The following is a 26,507-nucleotide window of genomic DNA, read 5'->3' as shown; positions in this document are numbered from 1 at the left end:
ACTATCCATTGGAACAGAGGCAGGTTTAGCACCTAATAAACCAGAATCCTCCAAAAGATCAAGACAATATTTTCTTTGAGATAAGCAAATTCCCTTCTCTGATTGAGCAACTTCAATACCCAAAAAATATTTTAATGGGCCCAAGTCTTTAATTTGGAAGTGTTGGTGCAAAATAGATTTAATGGCAGCAAGTTCAGAAATAGAATTACCAGTGAGAACAATATCGTCAACATAGACTAAAAGGATAGAAATTTGATCACCAATGAATTTAACAAATAAGCTATAATCAGATGAGGTCTGCTGATATCTATGAGATAGCAAAAGATGTGAAAGTTTGTCATATCACATACGACTAGATTGTCGTAAACCATACAGTGACTTTAGTAGCTTACAGCATTGATTCGGTTGATGAGATGTAAATCTGGGTGGCAGAGTCATATAAATATCCTCAAAAAGATCCCCATGTAAGAAAGTATTATTGACATCCAACTGATGTATGGGCCAACGCTTCATAGAAGCTAATGCCAAAACTAATCTGATGGTGGCAGACTTGACAACAGGGGAGAAAGTTTTCAAGAAATCAACACCTTCAGTTTGAGTGAACCCTTTAGCCACAAGGCGTGTTTTATATCGATCAACTAAACCATCAGGCTTGCGTTTGATGCGATAGACCCATTTATAGCCAACCGGCTTAACCCCTGTAGGGCAATCAACAAGACGCCAAATTTTGTTCAGCTCAAGAGCATTCAACTCATCTTTCATACCACTACGCCAATTAGAGTGTTGATTGGTGTCCTTAAAAGATTTTGACTCAACGTCAGAATGTAGAGATAAAAGAAACTTTTTATGTGAAGATGAGAGAGAAGAAAAAGACATGACTGAAGATAAAGGATACTTGCATTTTAAGGGAGATTGATTTGTAGAAATGAGAGAGGAATTACACAAGTAATCAGAGAGATATGCTGGAGGTCGGTGAGGCCGGTCAGAATGACGAGGATGGAGTTGCTCAGGTGGTGAAGAAGGTGATGGTGGGCTGGTGTCTAGTGCGGAAGGAGAGATGGGTGTCTGTGTTGAAAGTGATTTGGTTGTCATGGGTTCAACTTGGCTAGGTAACGATAGTGAGGAAGAAAGAGAGGTTGTTGGAGAAAATAAAGAACTAGGTGGAGTTGGGTCAATGGGTATAGGTGAGGGTTCAACTAGAAGACTAACTGAATCTTATTTTTGAGAAGGTGTGTTTGGCAATGTTGGGCTGAGTGTATGGAATTGGACATTTTTTGTGACTAAGGGCAAGATCATTTTATAAAAAATTACGTTTCTAGAAATCTCAATTCTTTTATCTTCTAAAACATAAACAATATATCCTTTAAAACCACTTTGAAAGCCAATAAATACAGCCTTTTTGGCTCTTGGATCAAATTTTGATCTATTTGCCATTAGGGTAGAAACAAAACATAAGCATCCAAAAACTTTAAGGTCATGATAATTTGGTGGATGATTGAATAAAATTTCAAATGGTATTTTAAAATTAATTGCGGATGATGGAACTCTGTTAAGTAAATAAACAGCATGTCTAACAGCATAAGACCAAAAAGATGATGGTAAATTAGATTGAAACATAAGAGCACGATCTATATTCAAAATATGTTGATGCTTGCGTTCTACCCTTCCATTTTGTTGAGGAGTTTCAACACAACTACATTGATGAATAATGCCCTTTGAAGCATAAAAATCAGGTAAAATAAATTCTAGTCCATTATCGAAACGAATAGTTTTGACTTTGGAGTTGAATTGTGTTTCAATTAAAGTAATAAAATTTTTTATTTGATTTTGCACTTCTCCTTTTGATTTTAATAAAGTAACCCATGTAAAGCGGCTAAAATCATTAACAATAGTAAAAAAATATTTATGATTATGAATAGAATTTTGTCGAAACGGACCCCAAATATCAAAATGTAATAAATCAAAACTTGTATTGGCTTTGTTAAAACTTTGAGAAATGAAAGTTTCTTTTGCTTAGAAAGATGACAAATGTCACAAGCCTCATCATGATGCATAGAGATAAAAGGAAATTGTTTATGTAAATGATTAAGTCTTTGCCCAGAAAGGTATTCTAAACGAAAATGTCATATATTGGAAGGTGTAATGGGTGGAGATTTGATGGAATTTATGGAGTGTGTAGTGGATGAATTTTTACCGAAATTGGGTTCAAATACATATAATCCCTCTCCATTCTGGCCAGATCAATCGTCCCCAAATTGTTGCTCTGTAAAGTGCAAGAAGAAGATGAAAAAGTGAGTTCACATGTGAGTACTGAAGTAATTTTTGAAACAGAGATAATATTAAAGTTGAAATGAAGTAAGTAAAGAACATCATGAAGAACCAAGGATGGTGAAAATTGAACGATGCCTTTATAAGAAACAGTAGTCTGAGAACCATTTGGTAAATTAACAATAATAGGAGAAATTTGTGTGTAAGAAATAAACCAAGACAAATTTGATGCAATGTGATATATGGCACCAGAATCAATGATCCAAGTATTCAAGAATGAATCTCGATTTGAAGAATTGTTAACAGTAGAAAAAAGTATTGAAAGAACAAAGATAATGAGTAGTTGGATTTGGCAAAAGCTCAAGTTGGTTTGAAGGACGAGCTTCTTCGTTGAAAGGAAGTGCCATGAAAGAAAAGTGTTGGGCTGAGGAAAGGTCCAAAAGAGGCTCTGAATAAAGTTGCTGGTGTGCCATTTCTCCTTGATTCATGGATGTCAGCAGAGCTCAAGGAGCTCTGATACCATAATAAAACGGAAAGAGTATGTAAAGATAATAAAATTGTGAAAGAATAATAATGAAAGAAAAGAAAAGATGAAGAAATTTTATTGATTGTTGATTGATTGAATTGTTCACTATGAAGGTAAAACTAAGTATATATAGAGCATTGGCCTATGAAAGATATAAGTAAATGAAGATAAGATAAAGATAAGATAAAGATAAAGATAACTATAAGATAAGATAAAGACTAACATTATAATTGAATTTGTGTATTCTGTTGGGCTGAATTTGTGGACCGTGAGACGTCTTTATTGTTGTCATGGGTTAAGGTGGAAGAGTGATTTAATATAATTATTATCATATAAAAATATTTTATTTTAACTATTAAATAATAAATTTTAAAATTTAATTTTATATATTATAAAAATATAATAAAATAAATAAATTATATTTTTAAATTAAGATCATCAAAAAACAATATTTTTAATATTTTTATTGAAGTAATTGTTTTTTATATATATACAACAATTTTAAATTTAGTTTGTTTTTTTTTTACTTTTATAAAAATATTTTTATATAAATTAATATTATAAATTAATAAATAATTTAATATATTTTACTAAATTATTTAATAATTTACAATATTATTTTTATGTTAAGGATACTTTAAAAAAGTAACTACTTTTATTCTTTTTCTCTTATAAATAATTACTTATTTATATACTCTAGCAATTAGATAGGAGTGATGATAATATTATCTAAATTTATAGATGTTTATTTCGTTTATATCCAATCAAAATGAGTAGTTACTGGATTCAAGATGGAATGGGTTTTGGTGGGAGGAAAGGGATTATTCATTTCTACCTGTCTCAGTATATATATGCGTATATATATATAATTAATAAAATTATTAATAATATTATTTGATATTGTATTATTTTTAAATTTTTTATTTAATTTATATTATATATATAATCATAATTATATAAATTTTAAAAGTTATTTTTGTTTGTTAAATTTTAATAGATAATAGAAAAGAGTAAAGACAGATACTTACAAAAACAAATTATTAGGATATAAGCTTTTACTATTTTCAAATAAGAGTACAACAAATTTTATCCTATAACATATCTTAAAAAAATGTTATTTTAGTAGTGAAATTTCAATATGTAATCTCTTATATTCATTCTGAATTTCTATTAAAATATCAATATTTTTACTTTTCACTCATTATGATTTTTATTACTATACCATTAATACATGAAATCATTTTTATTACACTTTATATTTCATGATCATGTAAAGTTTTTCTATTCTACTTTTAAGTTTATTTCACATGTACATATTTTCTTGAAATTTCAATTTTTGTAATTTTAAATTTAAATTCAAAATTAAAAAAAGATCTCTCTATTCTCTATTTTCAGTTTTTCTCTTTCTCCTCAAAATTAAAAAAAAGATTTTTTTTCATTATTTTTTTCTCTTTTGTTCACTTATTCTCTTATTCTTTAGTTCTTATTAGTCTCCTCCATTCACTTTCTTAAGACACACCCCCACTATCAGGCGAAAGCACAAAATTTTATAGAGGATCTACTTTAATTACGGATTTATAATGTTTTGCGATGACGAGTTATGTATGTTCTTTATTATTTAATCTAATGTATATCTTTTAATTTTTGTAATATTTAAAATATTGCTGTTGTTATGCATATGCATCTTTGTTTGGTATGTAGCTGTTCATGCAGAAAAGTCAAAACCTCATTGTTGTTGTCAGAAATTTATTTTCAATTCGCCAAAAGGTCTTAACGTTTTTTCCTCTCATATTCAATTTGCTTACAATATACAAAACCAAATGAGATTTCTTATGTCAATGTACATCAAAAGGTTGAACCTTCTTTCACAATGGGACTTTGTTGGAAGGGTTCTACATCATTAGAAATTTTTCTTACCACGAGATGGTACAGATTTTGTCTTCAACATGGCATAGTCGAAGGAAGCAAGGTTAAATTTTGACGTCTCTATTGATGATGAGAAATCAATAAATTTAGAAGTTTTAAGTATTTAGAATTTGTTAGGATTTTCTCTTTTATCAAACACTATAGATCCTTTTGGTTATTTAATATGCAGTTAATTTATGCCTATTTATTATTATTTTTTCTATTTATATATGTAATGGATATATTTATTTGAATACAGTAGTATAATTATTATGCTCATTATTTTTTTATTAATTTTTCTTCTAAAATGCTTTATACATAATTTTCGTTGTATTCTTACATGATATCCAAGTTTGTACTATAAAATTATTGCATTCTAATTATCAGATGACTCTGTACAACGATATGATAATTTTTTAACTGATAAAATTTTGAACTAAATCATATTCATGTAATGAGCCTCAAAATTTCTCTTATATCATATGTAACGGTAATTTATATACTACTAAAAAATTATATAGTCCTCATAATATGTTTCTACCAGATTCTTTCAATAAATACATAACTATTTGTATAGATGTATCATCCTATATGTCTAAACATAAAGCGAGTTATTATAACTTAATGCACCCAAACCATATATCCATTAATATTGAACTTGCTATAATAACTCAAATTTATATTCTTAAACACAATTTAACACTTTCATGTCGTATATAATTTTAGTATTAATCACAATCATATATTTAGTTGTTACTTCAAAGTATTGGATTAGTTTCGGTGACTTCTCATTCATTGTACACATAAAATAGTTCAATTAATGTTTTGACACTTATTTTATACTAATTTAATTTAATAAATTTGTACTCCACTTGATAGTTTAACTTTTTTCTGAATTATATATTTTTGTTATTTTTTCACTATTCTTTGGCAATCTTTATCTACTTTATTATTCACATTATTATTTTTTTTATATACATTTTATCTATTTTTTTGTGTGTACAATATCATTACTCATAATTTCAATCATCTATCATAATTTTCTTTCAATCAATCATTTTAATTATACACCATAATTATTTTTATGTTCTTTTTTATTATTATTGATTTTTTTGTAAAAATCATGATGGTTATTCACATTATAAATATTGCTATTTTTTAATTTATTTTATCACATCAAAATAACTCTTTTAGCATCATCACTAAGTTAGCTTGATTATATTTTTTTCTATTATCTATTTTTTATTTTAAACAATAACTTCATTTTTCAATTTGCTAAAAAATATTAAACGAAAATCAAAATTACAGGATAAAAATCAAAATCCTAAAATTATGGTCAATCTCACCAAACAAACTAAATTATTATAGAACACTTATATATATGTTATTGACATAAAACCACTTTCATAATATATGGTTTTCATTAAACTTATCATTGATGCACGGGACAATTCACTAGTACAGGCTATTAGAAAGAAAAATAAAATCGAATGGAACAAAAATCCACTCTTACTTATTCTATTACCACCTTTACTACTAATTACTAGCTCTTCGTCATAAAAGTTATTATATATTGTATAATTATCTTTTATTTTCTTCATATAAATACGGTCGGCTTATTGTAATTATAGATAAAATCAGATAGAATTTTGTCTATTGTGTATCAACTAACTCATTTTTAACCAATTTATTCATTTTAAATTTGAGTTAAGCAAATCATCAAACAAGAAAAGTTATACATAGAGATAACACTTTTTTTTCTTTTTACAAATATGTACATGTACTAAAATACTTTTAATGATCATTTATTTTATTTTGAGCAACAATAAAATAATCGCTAATATATTTATTGGTAGTTAAATATTAGTCATCTTATATTTTATTATTAAAAATTTTTAATGATAATTATATAATTATTAGCAAAAATATTTTTAATAGCCACAAAAACATTTTATATTATTTTGCATAAGAAATAAACAGCTTAAGTATTATCTAAGATAATAAATATAATAATACCAATATCTTTTCACTTATTAATATTAAAAAATTATAAAAATAATATAAGCTGATATTTTTTTTAGATAAGAAAGCAATAATAAAAATTATTAACTAAGTTAATTACATAATAAAAAATATGAATAATTTTTTAACTAATAAAAAATAAACTTATTATTTTCTCATACTATAACTTTACAAAAAAAATAAATAATAAATCAACTCTTAATAAATTACATATCAAATATTATTATTTACAAACCAAATATATATATTATCAATCATTTTTAAAAAAATTAATTTATATTCTTATCGAACAATATTTATTTAAGATTATAATTTAAATTCGCATTCAAAGCACACAAAATGAAACTAACATCATAAAAATACGTATTTATTATATCTAATATTATATATTTATTTCAACGATAATTAATGAATTAAAATATGTTTTAGATTGATTTTTTTTAATCATTAGTAAAATTTTCGACCCAAAAAGAGAAAAAAGTTTAATATTCCGTGCTTACAAGTTACAAGGCAACAAACAGACATCAACTCAAATAGAAAAACAAAACAAAGCACAAACACAAAACAAAGCACAAACGCTAAAAAGATTCATAAAACCCTAACTAGTTGCAGTACTTAGGCAATAACACTTAATAAATACAACAAACAAATAATCTAATATCACCTTAAAAATTTTTTACTTTAAAAGATCTCTCCTCTTTTCATGTGAGTAAAGTCTTTAATTGATGCCACCTTTACAATTTCGATTTGTCATTTTTTTCTTTCTTGATCTTGTTTTGATGAATATCTCATCTATCTTCTCAGTTTTGGTTAGTTCTTTCATAAGATATGGTATTTTTACTTCATCATTACTGCATGTCAATTCTAATTAAAGTTTCACTATCAAAGTTTTGATAGTTTAATTTTCAAATATTCTACGTTATTATCTTTGCTACTATGATCTCACTTAGATAAATATGAGTTGTCTGTTTCAGTCGGTCTCAATTTCTTTGTAGAAATCGGATAGACAGTGAAAGCTAACTTTTATTATTGGGCCTTTTAATCAAAATTTGAGTCTGACTTATAATTTGGAACAAAGTATAAACAATATACATGTCATCTTCTATAATTTCTGAATTCTATATCTTATAAATTTTAAAAAAATTACCTTTATCACTTTTCATAATTTTTTTCTGAGAGAAAACTATTAACATATTATGAGTTATGTTTACCTCATTAGTTTTGTTATTTTCCTTTCTCCTTTTTATATCATTGTCTTTCTTCTTTCACTTTAGATCAGACAATTCGGTATCTCTACTTTATTGTTTATAGCTCTTTCATAATCAAAACCGTTCACTCCTTTTTTAAATTTTACTCTCACACCGATGACATTGTCAAATTAGTTCAATTTGACTAAAATTTGAGTATATGTACTACAATGGTGTTTTTAAATTGGTGGCCAAAATTTTTTGGGAGAAGAGAGTGGATTGTCTAATTCACCAAAAAAGATGGACATGTTGAAAATTTAAAATGAGTAATGTTAGGGCCAGCAATTTTTGTGATTGTTAGCCATCAATGATGATTTGATGGTGTGAGATTGGTATGAGATTTCATCCAATGACTCACATTCCCCTGTTGGTTACATGCTGGCCAAAATTCAATAAAACTGTTGGCCCCCTATACTTTTCCATTTAAAATTGTTATAATTAAAAAATCTGTCTAACTCGCATTGGTCAATCTACAAACTTTAGCTGGTTTAGGCAGAGCGAACGGCTTTCCTTGACAGGTTTGTTAGGTTTTTTTTTTTTGATAATTGAAGATAATAATTAAAAAGTTCTAAGTTATAATTTGGATTATGTTTTATATTTAATTGATTAGAAACTTAAAAATGTTTAATTATATATTTTGGATAATGTTTATTTTATTTTTTATAATATTAATTTTATTATTTTATTTCAAAAAACTTAGTTGATAATTATATTTCTTACATATTTAAAATTATAAAAATTTTAATATATGTGAATTTAAAAATTATATTTTTTTATATTTAAAAATTATAAATTTATTAAAATAATTATAAAAATATATATAATGTTTATTATTTAATAATTTATTAATAAAAAAAGAGACCCGTCAATCTGCTATTAAATGAAAAAAAAAGAAAAAAGTAAAATTATCTCACTAAATAGAACGAAAGGGACCAACCCGTCAAATAGCATACTTTTGATTAATAATTTCTCCTCTCTGTTTATAACTTTGGTGCCTATAGTCATTAGATGAATTGAGGTACCATTTTTCAATTTTTTCACCTTGTAATAAAATTTACACGAGCAAATTAAACAAACTAATAATCAACTTCCATGTGATAGATGTCATGAAGAAATAATGAAGACCGCCTATCAACTCCATTTTGTGGGCCTCACAATTAGGAATTGTTTTTTATATAATTCTTTTGACCCGAATCCACCTACTTCAGAATCTTTGTTATGATATCGAATTCATACGCAAAAACATATTTAATAATATGCGGAAGAAAATCGATCATTTGATTTTTATCACGTTCCCTATGATTTTTTCATCATGTTTTCCTATCCCACAATCATAACCTTTAATATATTGAGACGACGAACAAAATGAAAGGAATAGTATTACTCAAGGAGAAAACAATAACCATCAAGCAAAGCATTTCTATTAGGACATTAATTAGCATGCACCTTATCAGATTGTCAACGTTATTATTATTATTATTATTATTATTATTATTATTATTATTATTATTTAGCCTAGTTCAAATCAATACAATTATTCATCGAATTTGGCCACTAACCTTCTTTCATTTTTTGTTGCCCATTATTTCTTTTAGTTCTCTTTTTAACTTTTTACATAGGAGTAGAAACAGGTCAAATTGGATCAAATTTGATCTCTAATAGAGACTTGTCATATAATTAATTGATTTGATCTATAATCTTTTTATAAATTTTTTTTCAAGTATCAAACATATTCTATTATTGAACTTGGTCTGATCTAAAATTTGTTAAAAAATTTGATAATAAAAATAAAAAATTCTAAAAATACTATTTAAAAATATATTTTTTTAAAATTACTTATATCTAATATGCCAAATTTAATATTTATAAAAAAGTTTAAAACTTTTAAATTATAAAAAAATTTATAATAAGATATAATACATTTAAAATATTTAATAATTTTGTTAGTTATAAAAAATGATTTGGACATACTCAGTGAGCTTAGAATTAACATGTTAACATATTTAGACTTTTACCGTGGACTTTTATAATTCTTTGTTAGTTAGCTTTTTTTTTTGGAAGTTTTAACTGATAAGCGAGCATTAAATCAATTGAGATTGGTTTAATGATTAATTTATTAGTCTGTTTAAAAATGGGTTGGGAGTTTAAATCTTGTATTGTGAATGCAACCTATTGACCAACGACAAATTTTTAAATAAAACTCAAATTTCGACGAATTAATTCTTGTTTTATCGAGTTAAAAGATATTATGAAAATAAATAGACAGTATTAATATATATAGGCTATTATCTTTTTCAATTTTTTGTTTAATTTTTCCAAATCAGTTCTTAAAGTTATGCTATTTCTTAATTTTTTGTTAGTTAATTCCTCATTTCTTTTTAAGCCTAAAATTGAGAAAGGCTTTACGAACTAATTTGGAGAACTAAAAAAAAATTCAAAGAAATAATGGCGGAAAAAAAAAAGTTGGATGGAGGTTAATGGTACTGGGGGACATCTTGCCATCATGGTCCATGGTGTAGGGAATAGCCTAGGTTGCAATATTAAGTCTTCATGAACTCTGTGGGTCACTATTGGCCCACTTTAATTTGCTGTCGGTATGGTGTTTGTTTTATGCCCCTCTTCTCAAGCTATGTTATGACTTTTGTTTGCGTTTGTCAAACCTAACCACCACTCCATTTCTTGACCAAAAAAAAAAAAAACCCCACTTCATTCTGATTTCTGAGTTTCTAATTAACCAATGACAACCTAAACTATACGTACATATATAATGCTTCACAATTCATGTTACCGAAAAAACTACAATCCAAGTAAAAACATGACTTGCCATTTTCTTATGTATCAGATAAACTTGAAAATCCCACGCGAGAGTCCTAGCCGGTGGATTCCACTGTCCCAAATAACTCTAATATTCAGTGATGATCACGTGAAGTGGATGGGCGGTGGGCTAAGCGCGTACACTTCACACATCCATTCAAGAGTTTTTGTACCCCTCAAATTTATTATTCAATGTTCATAAGATGTTATTTACAATGCTGTTACGTTATCAATAACATTTCTGTTAATATTTGTTAACTCTTATTTATAACTATGTTTAATAAAAATATTTTTGTAGATGTGTCTAATGAAAATGTCTTTTTTATGACTGTATTTAATAGAAGTATCTTTATAGATATATTTTTTGAAAAAGTATGAGGAGCTAATGAAATATTTATACAATATATACAATTAAGATTTATGGAATATTAGAGATATAATTATAAGTGTTACATTTTTTCATCAGTTAAAATTTTTGGGATGAGTAGTATCATGACATGATATTATTATTTATACATTATAGTATAATTATGTTGCACTGGTTATAGTAATTATATTAGGAGGAGTGTTACGAATAATAATTTTTATAATTTATAATAATTAAGTAGTTATTAATAATACTTTTAATGATGTAAGATTTTATTTAATAATATAAAATTATTCATTTTTTTATTAGTTACATATTAGCTAAAATTTAATAAAATTACTCGCTCTTTAGACTTTTCTGTTATATAAGTATTATTAAAATTCAAGTTATATTTTTTATATTTTATTAATCAATTTTTAAATAATATTTTTGAAATACTATAATTGTGGTACTATAATTATTGTAATATAATTATATTAAAATATTTTATTTATATGTATTCACATTTAATTAAAAAACTAATAACTTTAGAATAAAATAAAAATTTAAAATGTATTTTATTTTAATGAATTTAATTTTTATTTAAAAATATAGTTATGTATTAATTATAAATACAGTATACATTGACATCTATAATAAGACTAAGCATCATTTAATAATTTCTCATCAATCTGGTTATTGGATGAGAGATAATGTTTAGTCAAAAGTGTTGTTTGCAAATTGAAACAAAGGTGGCCCAGTGTTTGTCTATTGGATTTTTCATGTATAAATATACCATGCTTCTCTCACTACTTCACCCACCAATTCATCTTGGATGTTTCAATCTAAATATCAACTAAGATCTGCACTCTATCTATCTCTCTCTCTCATTACTCCCTATAGTCCCACTCAAATATTCCTTCTTCATCTCTTGCTTGCTCCTAAAAGTTATATATTGATCGAGAAATTCTATTTTTGAGCCTTATCTATATATTCACTTGTACACTTTTTAGTTTATAAAATCTAAGAATACCCCTCTTCACTCATTATTTGCCAACCTAAAAGAAAAAGAAAAATGAGGCTATTGTCTAGAAAAGCAACATGCAACACTCACGGCCAAGATTCCTCATACTTCCTAGGATGGGAAGAATATGAAAAGAATCCCTATGATAAGGTTAAGAACCCTAATGGAATCATTCAAATGGGTCTTGCCGAAAATCAGGTTAGTTGCAACACTGTTATATTTTGGTGCAAAAAAAGCAAAAACAAAGAAGCTGCTAGCTCATCAATTATTATTATTCACCATATATATTATGTAAGCCATGGGTCACATGTAAGAAAACTTTTGTTTTTCAATAATTGGCAGCTCTCTTTCGACCTCCTGGAGTCATGGCTGGCGAAGAATCCTGACGTGTCCGGATTCAAACGCGATGGCAAATCCATATTCCGAGAGCTTGCTCTCTTTCAAGACTACCACGGTCTCCCTCTTTTCAAGAAAGCATTGGTGGATTTCATGGCCGAGATAAGAGGAAACAAGGTCACTTTTGATCCCAACCACATGGTCCTCACCGCCGGCGCCACGTCGGCAAATGAGACCCTGATGTTCTGCGTTGCCGAAGAGGGCGATGCCTTCCTCCTTCCCACCCCATATTACCCAGGGTGCGTGTTAGTTGCACTGAATGCGTGCATATGTTTCTTACTTTTCAGTCTCTGATCTTATTTTGCTTGCACTTTTGCAGATTCGACAGAGACCTCAAGTGGCGAACCGGGGTTGAAATTGTTCCAATACAATGCACGAGCTCAAACAACTTCCGAATCACCGAGTCAGCTTTGGAACAAGCCTACCAAGACGCAAGAAAGCGTAACCTTAGAGTGAAAGGAGTGTTGGTCACGAATCCGTCAAACCCTCTGGGAACCACTCTTTCTCGTAATGAATTCGACTTGCTCGTTGACTTCATCAAAGACAAAGAAACCATGCACTTGATAAGCGATGAGATTTACTCTGGCACCGTTTTTAGCTCTCCAAGCTTTGTTAGCGTCATGGAGATCCTTAAGGAAATGACTCCTAATGACGCTGCCAAAATTTGGAACAGAGTTCACGTTGTTTATAGTCTCTCCAAGGACTTGGGTTTACCCGGTTTCCGCGTCGGTGCTATCTACTCCGAAAACGACGCCGTTGTGGCTGCGGCGACCAAGATGTCAAGCTTTGGATTGGTTTCTTCACAAACTCAGTATCTTCTTGCAGCCATGCTCAGTGACAACAAGTTTACCAAGAAATACATCTCCGAGAATCAAAAGAGGCTGAGACGGAGACAGAGAATGCTCGTAACAGGGTTGCAGAAAGCGGGAATAAAGTGCCTGAAAAGCAATGCTGGTTTGTTCTGCTGGGTTGATATGAGGCACCTTCTCTGTTCCAACACTTTTGAGGCTGAGATGGAGCTGTGGAAGAAGATTGTCTACCAAGTTGGCTTGAACATTTCTCCGGGTTCGTCGTGCCATTGCAGTGAGCCAGGGTGGTTCAGGGTGTGCTTTGCCAACATGTCTCAAGACACTTTAAACGTAGCCATGAAACGAGTCAAGAACTTCGTTACAGACTCCACAGGAGCTGAATGTGGCTCTTCTTCTGCATGTTTCACAAAGTCATTCTCTAATTGGGTTTTTCGGCTTTCGTCTCGCGATCATCGTGCGCCTGAAGAACGATAACTATAGCTATAGCTAGCTAGCATCTTCATGTTGTTTGTGGAATCTGAACGCATGCACAATTATTTTTTTTTTTAGCTTCCCGAATATTTTTGGTGGAGTTCAAAAGATATAGTTCTTTTTTATTTTTTATTTATTTTTTTCTTAATGGGGATCGATCATGATGTAGAGAAAGAAACTGAAAGCACTCTGTCCACGTGGATGTGCAGTGTGGAATGTACTTACTAATTAATTAGCTTGCTATATATATGAATGTATTTAATTATTGTTTGATTTCCATAGTAATCAATTACCCTACTTATTTATGAATATGCTTCCTGATGTGATAGATATGTAAAAAGTTTGACAATTTTTCCATTACAAAATTATCTTAACTTAGATAATGGGCGCTGTGTGAACGCGCACATAAATATACAATGGCACGCACCGCCGGCGAAACACACGGTGGGCTAGGCTTGCCGACGAACCGACTTGATTATCCATTTCTCTCTGATCTAATGAGTATTAATATCACATTTCAAGGCATATAAGCATTTCAACGGAACCAAAAGTCAATAATTAGGGTTTCTAATACGAGGAGTGTTAGGAGATCAGTAACTTTTGTGATTTGTAATTATCAAGTAGCTATTAACGATGTTTTTAATAATTGAGATTTCATCTAATAATGTAAAATTACTTATTTTTAATTTGTTAGTTACATGTTGACCAGAATTTAATAAAATTGGTAGTCTTTAAATTTTTTCTTCTACTATATTTTAAATCAGGAAGGAATTTAATTTATTTTAAATGTAGTCAAATTTACTCTTACTTTTTGTTTGAGTAAACTTAAATCTTTCTTTTTTCTTTCTATAGTAATAAAGTTTTAGTAAATTTGCATAGATTTATAGGTTTAAGTTTCACCAATCATCCTTAATTTGTATTTACAAAAAAGAAGACGAGCTGGAATTAATTAATTATCTCTCATCATAAATGTAAGAAAGAGTTATATGTGGTGGAAGCCACCAATGCAAGTAATTAAGTATAGGTGAAGAAGTTGAACTTTTGGAAACCCTTTTAAAATTCGTCACCAACTACGCAAGCACAAAAGTGTGCAACACAGGTTAATGGAAGAAAATAGGAAAGGGTATAATAATAAGTAGGAAAACACATTGCTTTTTTCTGAACTTTCTGGGAATAATCATCGCTTCACAAAAAGTTATTTTGTCTCAAACAGGTTATGCGGTGTGTAGTATGTGCTGGTTATCTCTCTACGAATCACAATCTCTATTTACGCATCTTTTTTAATTTAGATGACTCACTTTTCCTCAAATTAACGGAAGCAAAACAATAACAATCTTCTCGAACTGTCACTAACAAAATCGTAAATACTAAATTCTAATAAATGAACTAGTTCTTTTTTCAATCGAAATAAAAGGAAAACTTCTATATGTTTCAAGAACAAATTAAAGTATTTGTTTTATGTCATTTATTGATTAATATGTCAATCATTCAAATTTTTTTATTTTTGTTTTGAGTTCACTTTTAAAATTCCTATTAAAAAATTTCATATTAAAAAAAAAATTAAAACAACAACAAAAATTTATATTACTAAAATATCAAATATATTACAAAATACTATTTCATATAAAAATATTTAATATATTTAATTAAATTATTTAATATAATACGTATTAACATCTCAATTATTTTTTTTTTTATATAAATAGCACCTACTACAAACATATGATTGAATATAATGGGAGGATGGAGTAGTGCATTCACACGACACTCCGCCAGCACAAATATATAAATCTATAATACTAATTATTAATACACAATTTGTATCCCAGCTTGATCCGGTATTATAAACGTTATATAATCATGATTTCATACATTTTTAAAGAATGCTACATTGCTACTACATATCCACTACTTGTTATTAATAATAAACAATTGTTATGAAGTTAAGGCACAAACCTAAATACATATACATGCGTATCAAACGTGTTAGTTGATAGGAGGATGTTCCTTTATTCAATTTTTTTTCTTTCCTTTGTTTTATACTTCAATTTTTGTATGCGTTGTTAAACGAACGCTAACTTTTTAGAATATAAAAATTTTGATACCATAATATAAAATTAATTTTCTTTAAATTTTAAGTTAATAGAAAGACACATAAATTATTATATTTTTAACAAAAAATGTATTTATACTAAATAAATATGTAAAAATAACATAATGTAATATTTTTACTATTAGAATATTATACTTCTAATTGCGTTATTTTGATGGCATAAATATTACGATGATTTTTATATATTTAATAATAAGATAAATTCTTTTTAAAATTTAAAGCAGTATAAATTTCTCTTTTAAAATCGGAATTACTTTTTGTTTAGAAAAACATTATTGTGCATACATACAAATCTTATAGCACTTTATCTATATATACATAATAATAAGACTTCTTTATACAAACAACTTATAAATATTAAATATCACGATTCCAATCCCTTTTATAAAAAGTGTAATAATAATTAGGGTGAGTTAAATCTATAACATATGTGTATAAAACAGAAATAACATAGTTAAGAATTTAATAAAATTCTGTAAGTTTTTTTGTCCATCCTAAAAAGAGAAGTTTATAGGAGTGAGAACAACATCTCCACAGATTCTCAATAGACGGTTAAAGAATTATCATAAGAGAATATTTAAAAGAAAACTATTTTTAATCGCAATAATCATCACTCGTGTTATGAATTTTAAGTAAATATATTAAATCGTAAGTAACTTATATTTAATTTTCAAAAAATTCGGAGACTTACAAATACTATACATCATTATGCGTTTAAAGTTATGCACTTAAAACCATACTAATTGTATATAAGTTGTTTATTTATATTTGCCATGAAATTATCTTTTTTATAAACTTAAACTGATAAGAGAAGACAATATAAATTATTACATCTCAAATATGTTTTTTTTTAAAACAAAACTTTTTTTCAATTTTGTTAATTTTTACTTAGGTTTTTTTTATTTATTTTATGCTAATTTTTTAATTAGCTAAAAATTAAATTCTAAATTTTTCAAATACAAAATTTTAATACCACGTCAAAAAATCATTTTTTCCATAAAATTAAACTAATAAAAAAATAGCATGAATAATTAATTCTCTTATAATACCAAAACAGGTTATACACATACATTGGGATTCATCAGGTTATACTACCCACATCCGTAGTCACATATTGGCCCTAAACTTTTCTATAGAATTTGCAATGACTCAAGGGTCATTCTCAATTAAAATGTAGTGACGATTATTGCATCGTTTTGAATAATTTTATAAGACGAAGTTGTTACTTATATCAGCAGAGAATTAAAAGAAGCAATAATGTATATATAGTATGTTGAATATAATAGTAATTATCTGATGAATTGATTTTTGAGGGAATTAACGAATTAACATATCTTAAACTGAATGTTCCACCTAATATGTTTGGACCAATAAAACGACTTAGATCCAATTGGAGAAACTATCCAGAAACAAACTGATATTGGCTAATTCACAAACTACATATGTATATAATTTGATAGGCTAATTTTATCGCCGGTATATGCTGACAAGCCATGTATGTATTTTTTAATTAATTAATATATTTAATATTTATGATTATTGCTGTGAAAGAGTTTTTAAGTATGCATTGTTTAATCACTGTATATACGAAAACTCTTAACTGAAACTCCAGATTAAATTTCACTTTTCACTATTTAAATAATTATATTATATTTTAAAAACGGTTTTCTTAGTATAAGTCGTCGAATCTCCAATCTGCATATAAAAACAAATTAACTACTTAACCATGTATGGGTAGATATGTTAAGGGTGTGTGTGGTCGAAGGAATTATAAATAATTCTTAAAAATTTTAAGATGGAAATGTCATATTTTTATATTTAGTTCAAAGTTTGAAAAATTATTTTTAAGTAAGTTTGATTCTAGGAAATTAAAATATCATTATTTTAATTTCTATTTTTTTTTATGCATCTTTAATTTTCATAAGAATAGAATTTTTATACAAAATGAAAATTAAAATAATAATATTTTGATTTTTTAAAATTAAATTTACTTAAAAATAATTTTTTAAATTTTAAACCAAATATAAGAATATGATATTTTTATTTTAAAATTTTTAAAAATTATTTATAATTTTTTTAACCACACACATTCTAAAAGATATAACTATATATATACAGAGATTCCTTCGCTTTGATTTTGCTGTATATATGTAATATCATTCCAATTAATCTTGCGATAAAGAGAAACATAGGTCAATAGCATTACGTTTGCGGTCGGTCAAAAGATTAGAAGCATGGATACTTTATTCTGTTTATGATATTTGTGTGTTGGATACATTATTTTAAATTTAATATTTATTTAATATTTATTTGATAGTATATTTTGTGTATTTAATCGTATTTTAATAAAAAATAAAATTTTTTTGAATATATTTAAATATACATAATATTAAACGATATACATAATATTAATTTATATTTTAATATTAATAAAATATTAAAATTTTCTTATAATTTATCTAAAATGTCGTATTTAAAATTGGCAATTCATACTCTACTTACGAATACTTAATTCGGTCCAATTCGTTTGGATAGGGTAAACTATTCGATCCGTTGCGGATAGGATAGAGACCGGTCCGGGTATATTTGTGAGTGGAGTAGAGTACCCTATCTTATCCTACCCGCACCCCATATATAACATATATTTTATAAAAATTAGGTATATAGTGAAGGAGGTGAGAGTTGAACCCCCAACCTTTTTCATATAATGAGTTATAATAAATGAGCAACTACTAAATTAGTTACTTAATTTAATAATTTAGAACACTAACTTTTTACTTTTTATTTTATTAATATGTATAAAATTCGAAATGATTAAATTTTATATTTATTTTGAAAAAATTGATATTTTTGCAGGTATAATAAGATAGGGTTTAAAACTTTAGGATGTAGATAAGATAGGATAGAGTTTTAATAAAATTTTTAACTCGTAGATAAAATTAGAATAAAGTACAAATCTTATCCTACTCTACTCTATTCATTGTCACCCTAGTTGTATCTCATGCTTGCTTACAACAAAAAAAAATATGTATTTACGTGTTCTATGTCAATATCTATGTTTTATACGTGAAAAGAAAAATTCAACGAGTACATCCTGATTAAGCTCAATAGAACTTTCAGGATAATAACCATCCATATCCTATCCAATGATTACACTGTGTGATTAAGTTCATCTTAGACCAATATTAAGTAATTAATTTTTTAAATAATATTAGTTAATTTTTTTAAATTATTTTATTTATTTTAAATTATAGATTCTAAATTATAAATTATTAACTCTAAATCTCAAATTATAAACTTAAATTTTAAAGTTGTTTAATATTAACTAATTAAAAGTTTGTTCTTAATAATTTTTTCTTCATTTCAAGTATTCAATACTAAGCCTTAGCTAGGGAGATAGACATTGGTATATTGACGCACATTATTGTGAACGAAATCATATCCATGTGCTTTCAAGGCTATTATTCTTTATTTATTTATTTTTCTTTAGAGCTTTTTCCTCTCGCTACATATTCGCCTCTGCTATGAGCAATCACTATCGGGGGGCTAATAACATGTGATGAAGTTCGTTACGAGCATGATTATAAGTGGTATCATAATTATTGATAGTCTAATAAATTAAGTATATATTCTTCCCTCGCAACTCAAAACAGAAAACATGGCAACACGGTTTTCTTTTGAACGCATATTGGATTTTGGACGGCAGCGAAACATGAGTAATATATATTGCTATTATTTTATGTTGAATTGAATGTATTCGAACTAAAATCAAAAGGTTTCATAACAATTATATATTCTAGTTATCTGCATTCTGCAAGGGGGCCAACATCCTACATTTATATTTTTTGTTTTTCGAAGAGAGAAAAAAAAGTTAAAATTTATTTTGTTTAATATTATTCATTAAGGTAGCATTTGAAAAAGAGATAGAGAGAGACTTAGAGACAAAGATTGAGAGACAAAAACTGAAATAAGTTTTAGTATTATATTTGGTGTAAAGTGGAAGACAGATATTGAAATAAGAATGAAATTTTAATTTAATTTATACAAAGAATAAAGTTAGAATTAATTAATTAAAATGGAGTATTTTAAGTATAAAATGTTATTAAAGTTTCGGTCTCAATTTCTAAAAATTTCAGTCTTAAAGTATTGAAATACTAAAATTATGGTAACAGAGACTGAAATTTTAATTTTAATATCTAAACCAACAAATATGATATTGAGTTTTAGTCTTTTAATCTCTATTCTAATACCTAAAAATAAACGCTACTTAATAGTTATTAGAATTAATAAATATTAAATAAGATAAATTTTAGTTATTTTTAACTATTTTTTTTCGTATAAACGTGAAAACTTAGCATTGATTTGATAAAAATGCTTTGTTTAGACATGTACATCAATACAAATTAAATTAGATATTAATTAATTACTCCTATACAATGTCACCACTACAATTGGACAAGAAAGGTAAAAACTATACGGTGTAAATTAAGTTTTGGCTGGCAAATAATATTGTTTATAGATATAATTATTTCGATAATGTTAGGAAGATAATATTTAAAGTTATTTTATATAATATAATATCTATAATTTTATTTATATAATAATTATAATTATATATTTATTATATTCAAAAGATAATTATTTTATTAATAATTAATAAATGTTAAGACAATTTTAAGCTGTTTAAGTTTATTTTTTTATTTTTTTTAAATATTATTGATAACTATTTATGTATTTTTTAATTATTTTAAATTAAAAAAATGATATCATACATTATATCAAAACTCTATAGTTAAAAAAATGTATAATTCAATCCTTGGTAACTAAAAAAAAAAAGCAGCAAATAGTTTAGCATACTTGTCTTTAAAAAATACTCCAAGAAATCAAAATAACACTTTTAACAACTTGTTTCAACAACCACTACTATAATAGAAACTATAATCTCGTAAATTATATATGGTTAATAATTAGAGGACTAAGATGGAAATTGTAACTATTTCACTGACTCACTTAGCATAACATATTAAAATCACATTGCAGTATAAAGCGATGGAATGAAGTGTATATATGGGAATTTAGCCCATGAATTTGAATTAAATTTCTAGGTCCAGGAGGACGTGACAATTTTGATTATTACGTGGGTATGGGTGGCATGTGGGTTTCACATGTTGTGTAGCATAGGCTAGGGAACAGAGAACACCTGCACACATCTGAATAGTGTAGAAGCCATTAGGGTTTCTTCCTTGGGTAGAAAGAAAGTTTGAATGCTTTAATTTCTTGCGGAAGGATCGGAGTAAATTAACAAGTTGCAAAGTCAAGCACTTCCCTTAGTTGATGATGACAAGACAAGAAGGCCAGGGTTAAATGAACATGGCTCCTTGTTGCATATCATAATTATATTATGCCATTTCACCCGTAACCCATACATACACAGAAATTCTAGTACCCTAGTTTTGGTCCCATGGGTCTGCGTGCTTGCTACGATGGACAAATAGTGAATTGTCATGTAGACATTTCTCGGTGAATCATTCATCAATTAAACAATTGTCTTTATTTTTGGACCCCATGAAAATACTTGCAACTTTGTTTCTATTATCCCATGTTTTGAACGCAATATAATTAAACTGCGAAGCACCCTATCCACTAATAAGTTCATCATGGAATTCATATTATCACCTTATTATATATTATTAATATAATATTATCACGTATTGACTAATGTCACTCTCTTTTAATTGATAAGTTTGTTGTTTTCTCTAGCTAAAATATCCTTTTATTTATTTGTTACTAGAAATACTTACTAATTACATAATAATATATTTACTATAATTTATACGTGAATTTATTTGAGTTATTTATCTTTTTATTTTACTTAATCATTTCTTTTAATAACAAAATCAGTAGTTTAATAATTTATTTTTCTAAAAAAGTGAATCAGTTTCAAGAAATTAAATGGGATGTTTTTATTGTGAATTAAAATAAAAAATTGAAACATACCAGAATATTATCAGAATTTATTATTTTTTATCATCAGTTAGTTATTAACATTTTAAAGTATGAGATAAAATATTTTTTTGAATTATTAAACTAATAGAATTAAATTAAATAAATTGATGAGTTAATGACTAAATAATAATAAAAAAATATTTATAATCCCTAGCATTTTTCTAAAAAATAAACAATTCTATAGCGTGTTGCTTGGGCAAAAATGCAGCAGGTCATTGATCCCAAAGGAGATACGTATTAAAGAAAGCTAAAAACAAAAAATACATGCATATATAACATCCAACACATGCATTTTGGTTAGTCAAGATGTGAATTATTGCGTTTGTAATTAAGATGACTCCAATCCAACTCAGAGAAGTAGTCCTTTAGTTTTCTATGGAGTAATGTTAAATAACTAATTTTTTTAGTTAATATTAACTATTTTTTAAAATTATTTTATTTATTTTAAATATTTAATTTGAAATCTAAAATTATGAATTTAAACACTAAAATTGATTAATTAAGAGTTGTTTTTTTTTATATTTTTTGATATTATTATTATTATTCGATTCAAGATTTTCAACACTACGCATGCAGTTATCTACTACCAAGAAGCAAGAACTCGCTTTTTCTACATAAGACATCATCCTCTGCACATTTTGTCCCTTAACAGACTATAGAAAAGTAGTAAGTATTATTGGTCTCATCAATTTACGTTGAACGCTAAAGTTCGATGATGTGGAACATCACAAGCTCACAACATTTAGTGCTCTCGTTGAATGCCACGGCACCATACTATACAAAGTAACTTACACATAGTTATATTCATATAGCTTTACTTTGAGATACAGATACACAGTCAATATATATACGAATATTATATAGGAGTATATGGATCAAATGTTTCAACTATTATCATTTATCAGGCACGACATACAATCTTTTATTTCCAAGTTAAAAAGGGAAAACCGTGAATCAATTGTCATGGTTGGGTGGAGTATTCTTTTTCTAGTATATATAGTATTAATGAGTAGGTAATTACAATTCACGAAGTTTCCCTATATATAACTTGTTTGGCTGTATTCCACACATGTCATGGTGTGTGTTTCGTGTCTACACTATGACTTTAATTTGGACAATCTTTTAGGAGCTGCTTGCTATGACTTTTGTAGAACAAGCTTTCTCTATGGCCCCGAAAAGGTAGTAATAATATCCCCAATATTCTGCTAAATGAGATTCTAGTCATCTGTGGCGGACGCCAAAAATGAAAAGCCAATGGACAAGTCAACATACATATGTTTTCATCCAAGGCTGTGTTGTGGGTTATACCGACAGTACGGTTTTCCATACCCAAGGGAAATGGACGAATTCTCCACCTGGTTTTGGTGGGTTGGATTTGTTTGGGTTCAGTGGAATTTCTCTTCTAAGATGATATTGGAATAAATGATTATTTTGGACAAAAGTAATTAAAACGGGGTGGGATAATTTTATTTTCATTTTTTCAAGCACTAATTTTTATTTTTGTTACGGTAGGTAACCGGAAATTAGTACAACGGATGGCGTTTGGCGGCCCAAGTGTGCGATGGATGAGAACTCCGGGTAGGCACGCAGCTCGGGAGGCTCCGTCCGACTTGTGCTCGCGTGTGAATGGGGTGTGGTACCTGCAAAGACACTCCGATGCCTAAGTTAGCAAGGGTGTAAGCAGGTCTAGAGAGTATTGGGCTTAGAGATACCTGAAGGGGTGTCAGGGTATTTATAGAGGCGAGCCAATAACCACCGTTGGTGTAGTGCCATATCTTTAGGGTGGTAGCCGTCCCTATTATCTTGGGGAGGTTAAGATATGGCTTTATGAGACGGTTAGAGAGATTTTAGGGGCGGTTACTCATTTGAATGAGTGTTTATCTGCCAGCTAATCTCGCATCCGACCTCTTCTGACCAAGTCGTGGTTGATACCGACTTCTTATGTGAAGGCCGGTACTTAGCTAGGCTCTAATCCTTTAGATTAGGCCTTTTAGTTGGACCTGGGCCTTTATATTGGGCCAGGGTATGAACAGTGCCCCTACTTGAGCCCAAATTTTCTTTAAAGTTTGGGTTCAAGTATTCAACTCGGGCTCGCAGTCGACTTGTTTGAAAGAGTACGGATCTTGGAAACCGACGTGATTTTCGCGACCTTTAGTTTCTGACAGTTACGTCAATTCAAGCGTCGTGTCCGTTGAGGGATCATTTAGGGATTGAGGGCTTTGGTAACGGTGCAGTCTCATTAATGACTGCCTCGCTTTTTATCATTATGCCCCTTAGCCCTTCTTATAAATATTTTCCCTCTCTTTCCATTTTCCGTTTCTGCAATCTTTCAAACTTTCTCCTTATCTTGTTCATACTGCATCTTTGTGTTCGAAGACTTCTGTTCTTCTCCAACCTCCATTTTCGGATAAAGGTTAGTTTTGCTTTTTCCATGTCATGCTTTATGTTTGCATGTTTTGTTTTGCGAGTAGATAGGTTGACCTATAGATTCTAGTTTCGAATCTCTCTTCTTTAGTGGCCGTGTTTTTTGATTTTCTTTTTCTTTTTCCCTTTTTGTAGGTTTCTGCCACCTTTCTTTGTATAAAAAATGGCTTCTGTAGATGTTCTTTCTCAGTGGGTTGACGTGACGGTCCTTGGGGAGGAACCGTTAGTCGACGCTGAGTTCATCACTCACCTTCGTACTCATCATAGGCTCTGTACTTTGGAAGAGGACGAGCCCAAATATGAACTGATAACCCCGGGTCCTGAAGACCGGGTTTGTTTTGGGAGAGTCAATGAGGCGGCCCCTCATTTTTTCTTCATGTATGAATGTATGATCACCCGCTTGGGTGTTTTTCTTCCTTTCTCAGATTTCGAGATATCCGTCTTGCACCACTGTAAAGTCGCCCCTACTCAACTTCACCCAAATTCTTGGGGTTTTTTGAAGATTTATCAGTTTATAAGCCATGCTCTGGACTTCCCGACCTCTTTGAGGATTTTTTTCTTCCTTTTTCGTATGACTAAGCCCTTCAGTGGGCTAAACAACAAACAACAATGGGTATCCTTCCGAGCCATTCAAGGTCGGAGGATTTTCACCCTTTTTGACGAATCTTTCCACGACTTCAAAAACTTCTTTTTCAAAGTTCAAGCCGTAGAGGGTCACCACCCCTTTTTCCTGGACGAGCATTCCTCCCCTCGCTTTCCCCTTTACTGGTTGCCGGCCTCCCCTTGCGAAAAGATTGGTCCAGATGACCTGGACGAGGTGGAGGCGGCAGTTGTGGGGTTTTTCCGAGAAGCATGGGGGAGGGCCCCATACTTGGACACGAGGAAAATCCTTCAGGGGACGTCGACTTTTGTTCAGTCTTGCATAGGTAGCGCATGCATTTCTTTTTTCCGAGTTGTTCCCGCCGACTTATATTTTACCGACTTGTAACTTGGTTGTTTCTTTTGTAGACATGGCAAAAAGGAACGCTCAGGAGGCCTACCAGAGGGTCCAGGAGGCTAAGGCAAAGTCCCGGGCTAGGGCCAAGACGGTCATCTCTCCACCTCCTCCTCCTCCTAAGAATGTGGGTACTCCCTCTCAACCCCTTGTCATTTCTTCCTCAAGTTTGCCCCGACCACCCCCTTCTGCCCAAACTCTCTCCGAGCCCGAGAAGAAGAAGCGCAAGACTTCAGAGTCTGGCTCTTCTTCTTTTGATGGCGGGGTTAAGGCGGATGCTTTGGCATTCGTCCGAAAGAACATCTATCCTTTTATAAGTATGGATGATGTTTCTGTTCGAAACCACCTCACCGCCATGGCCGAGGAGAGTTTTAGGACAGCGGGTGTTTGTAACAAACTCTTGGACATTTTTGAGAAGGCTCCCCTCAGCTCTTTGGGGGCATCCTCGAGGGTTGAGGAGTTGGAGGGGAGACTTCTCATTTATGAAAAACATGAGAAAGAATTGAAGGAGGAGAGAGATAGACTGAGGAAGGAGAGGGATCACCTTAAGGAGGAGGAGGGTAAGCTGCGGGCCCAATGCACCTTGGAGGCAAATTTGAGGAAAACAGCGCAAGAGAGCTATCACAGTCTTTTTCAAGATATTGTGGCTGTGAGGAAGGACTTGCTGAATTCCCGGAACGCATACGCCGAGTTGGAGGATTCTATCGCCGAGGGCGCCGAGGAGTCTTGGAGAATTTTCTTGGAACAAGTCAGAGTTATTGCTCCCGACTTGGACCTTTCTCCTTTACATCCTGACAAGGTAGTTATCGACGGCGCTATTGTTGACCCTCCTGTCTCCGAGGTCATTTCCGAGTCAGACCTAAAGACTCGGGGGCAGAGGATTATAGAGTCTCCTCCTCGTCCCAAAGATGCTCCGGGTTCTTCAATCCTTTCCCCGACTTCCTCTTCGGCTCCTCCTCCCGGTCCTGGTGGTGTTCCTCCTGGTGGTGGTGATTCTTCTACTCCGTCCAAAAAATGACTTTTATTTTTATGGCTATATGGGGGCCCGGCCTGTGGGTCCCCCCTTTTTTGAATTTATTTATTTGTTGGTGGTTGTGACCAATTTCCTTCTGGCTTTTTAAGGCCGTAAACAAAATATTCTG

At 29.5% G+C, this 26,507-nt stretch overlaps 1 protein-coding gene across 1 annotated transcript; it reads left to right on the top strand.

Annotated features, from left to right (window-relative positions):
* The first annotated feature begins 11,948 nt into the window (after nucleotides 1-11,948).
* On the top strand, nucleotides 11,949-14,101 carry LOC112800461 (1-aminocyclopropane-1-carboxylate synthase 3). Its single transcript, XM_025842746.3, has 3 exons — nucleotides 11,949-12,350; nucleotides 12,495-12,787; nucleotides 12,868-14,101. Exons 1-3 carry the CDS (start codon nucleotides 12,204-12,206, stop codon nucleotides 13,829-13,831), a joined length of 1,404 nt encoding a protein of 467 aa, XP_025698531.1. The 5' UTR covers nucleotides 11,949-12,203; the 3' UTR covers nucleotides 13,832-14,101.
* The last annotated feature ends 12,406 nt before the right edge of the window (nucleotides 14,102-26,507 follow it).

This window comes from Arachis hypogaea, chromosome 5, assembly GCF_003086295.3.
Source record: "Arachis hypogaea cultivar Tifrunner chromosome 5, arahy.Tifrunner.gnm2.J5K5, whole genome shotgun sequence".
NCBI lineage: Eukaryota > Viridiplantae > Streptophyta > Magnoliopsida > Fabales > Fabaceae > Arachis > Arachis hypogaea.
Note: the sequence above shows the minus strand (reverse complement) of the source record. Positions and strands in the feature narration are given on the sequence as shown.

What these genes read in the sequence shown, in the direction of transcription:
- LOC112800461 (XM_025842746.3), top strand. Translation starts at nt 12,204, where the DNA reads ATGAGGCTATTGTCTAGAAAAGCAACATGCAACACTCACGGCCAAGAT. An exon ending in TGGGTCTTGCCGAAAATCAG is followed by an intron (nt 12,351 to 12,494) that starts GTTAGTTGCAAC and finishes AATAATTGGCAG; the next exon opens with CTCTCTTTCGACCTCCTGGA. An exon ending in CCCACCCCATATTACCCAGG is followed by an intron (nt 12,788 to 12,867) that starts GTGCGTGTTAGT and finishes GCACTTTTGCAG; the next exon opens with ATTCGACAGAGACCTCAAGT.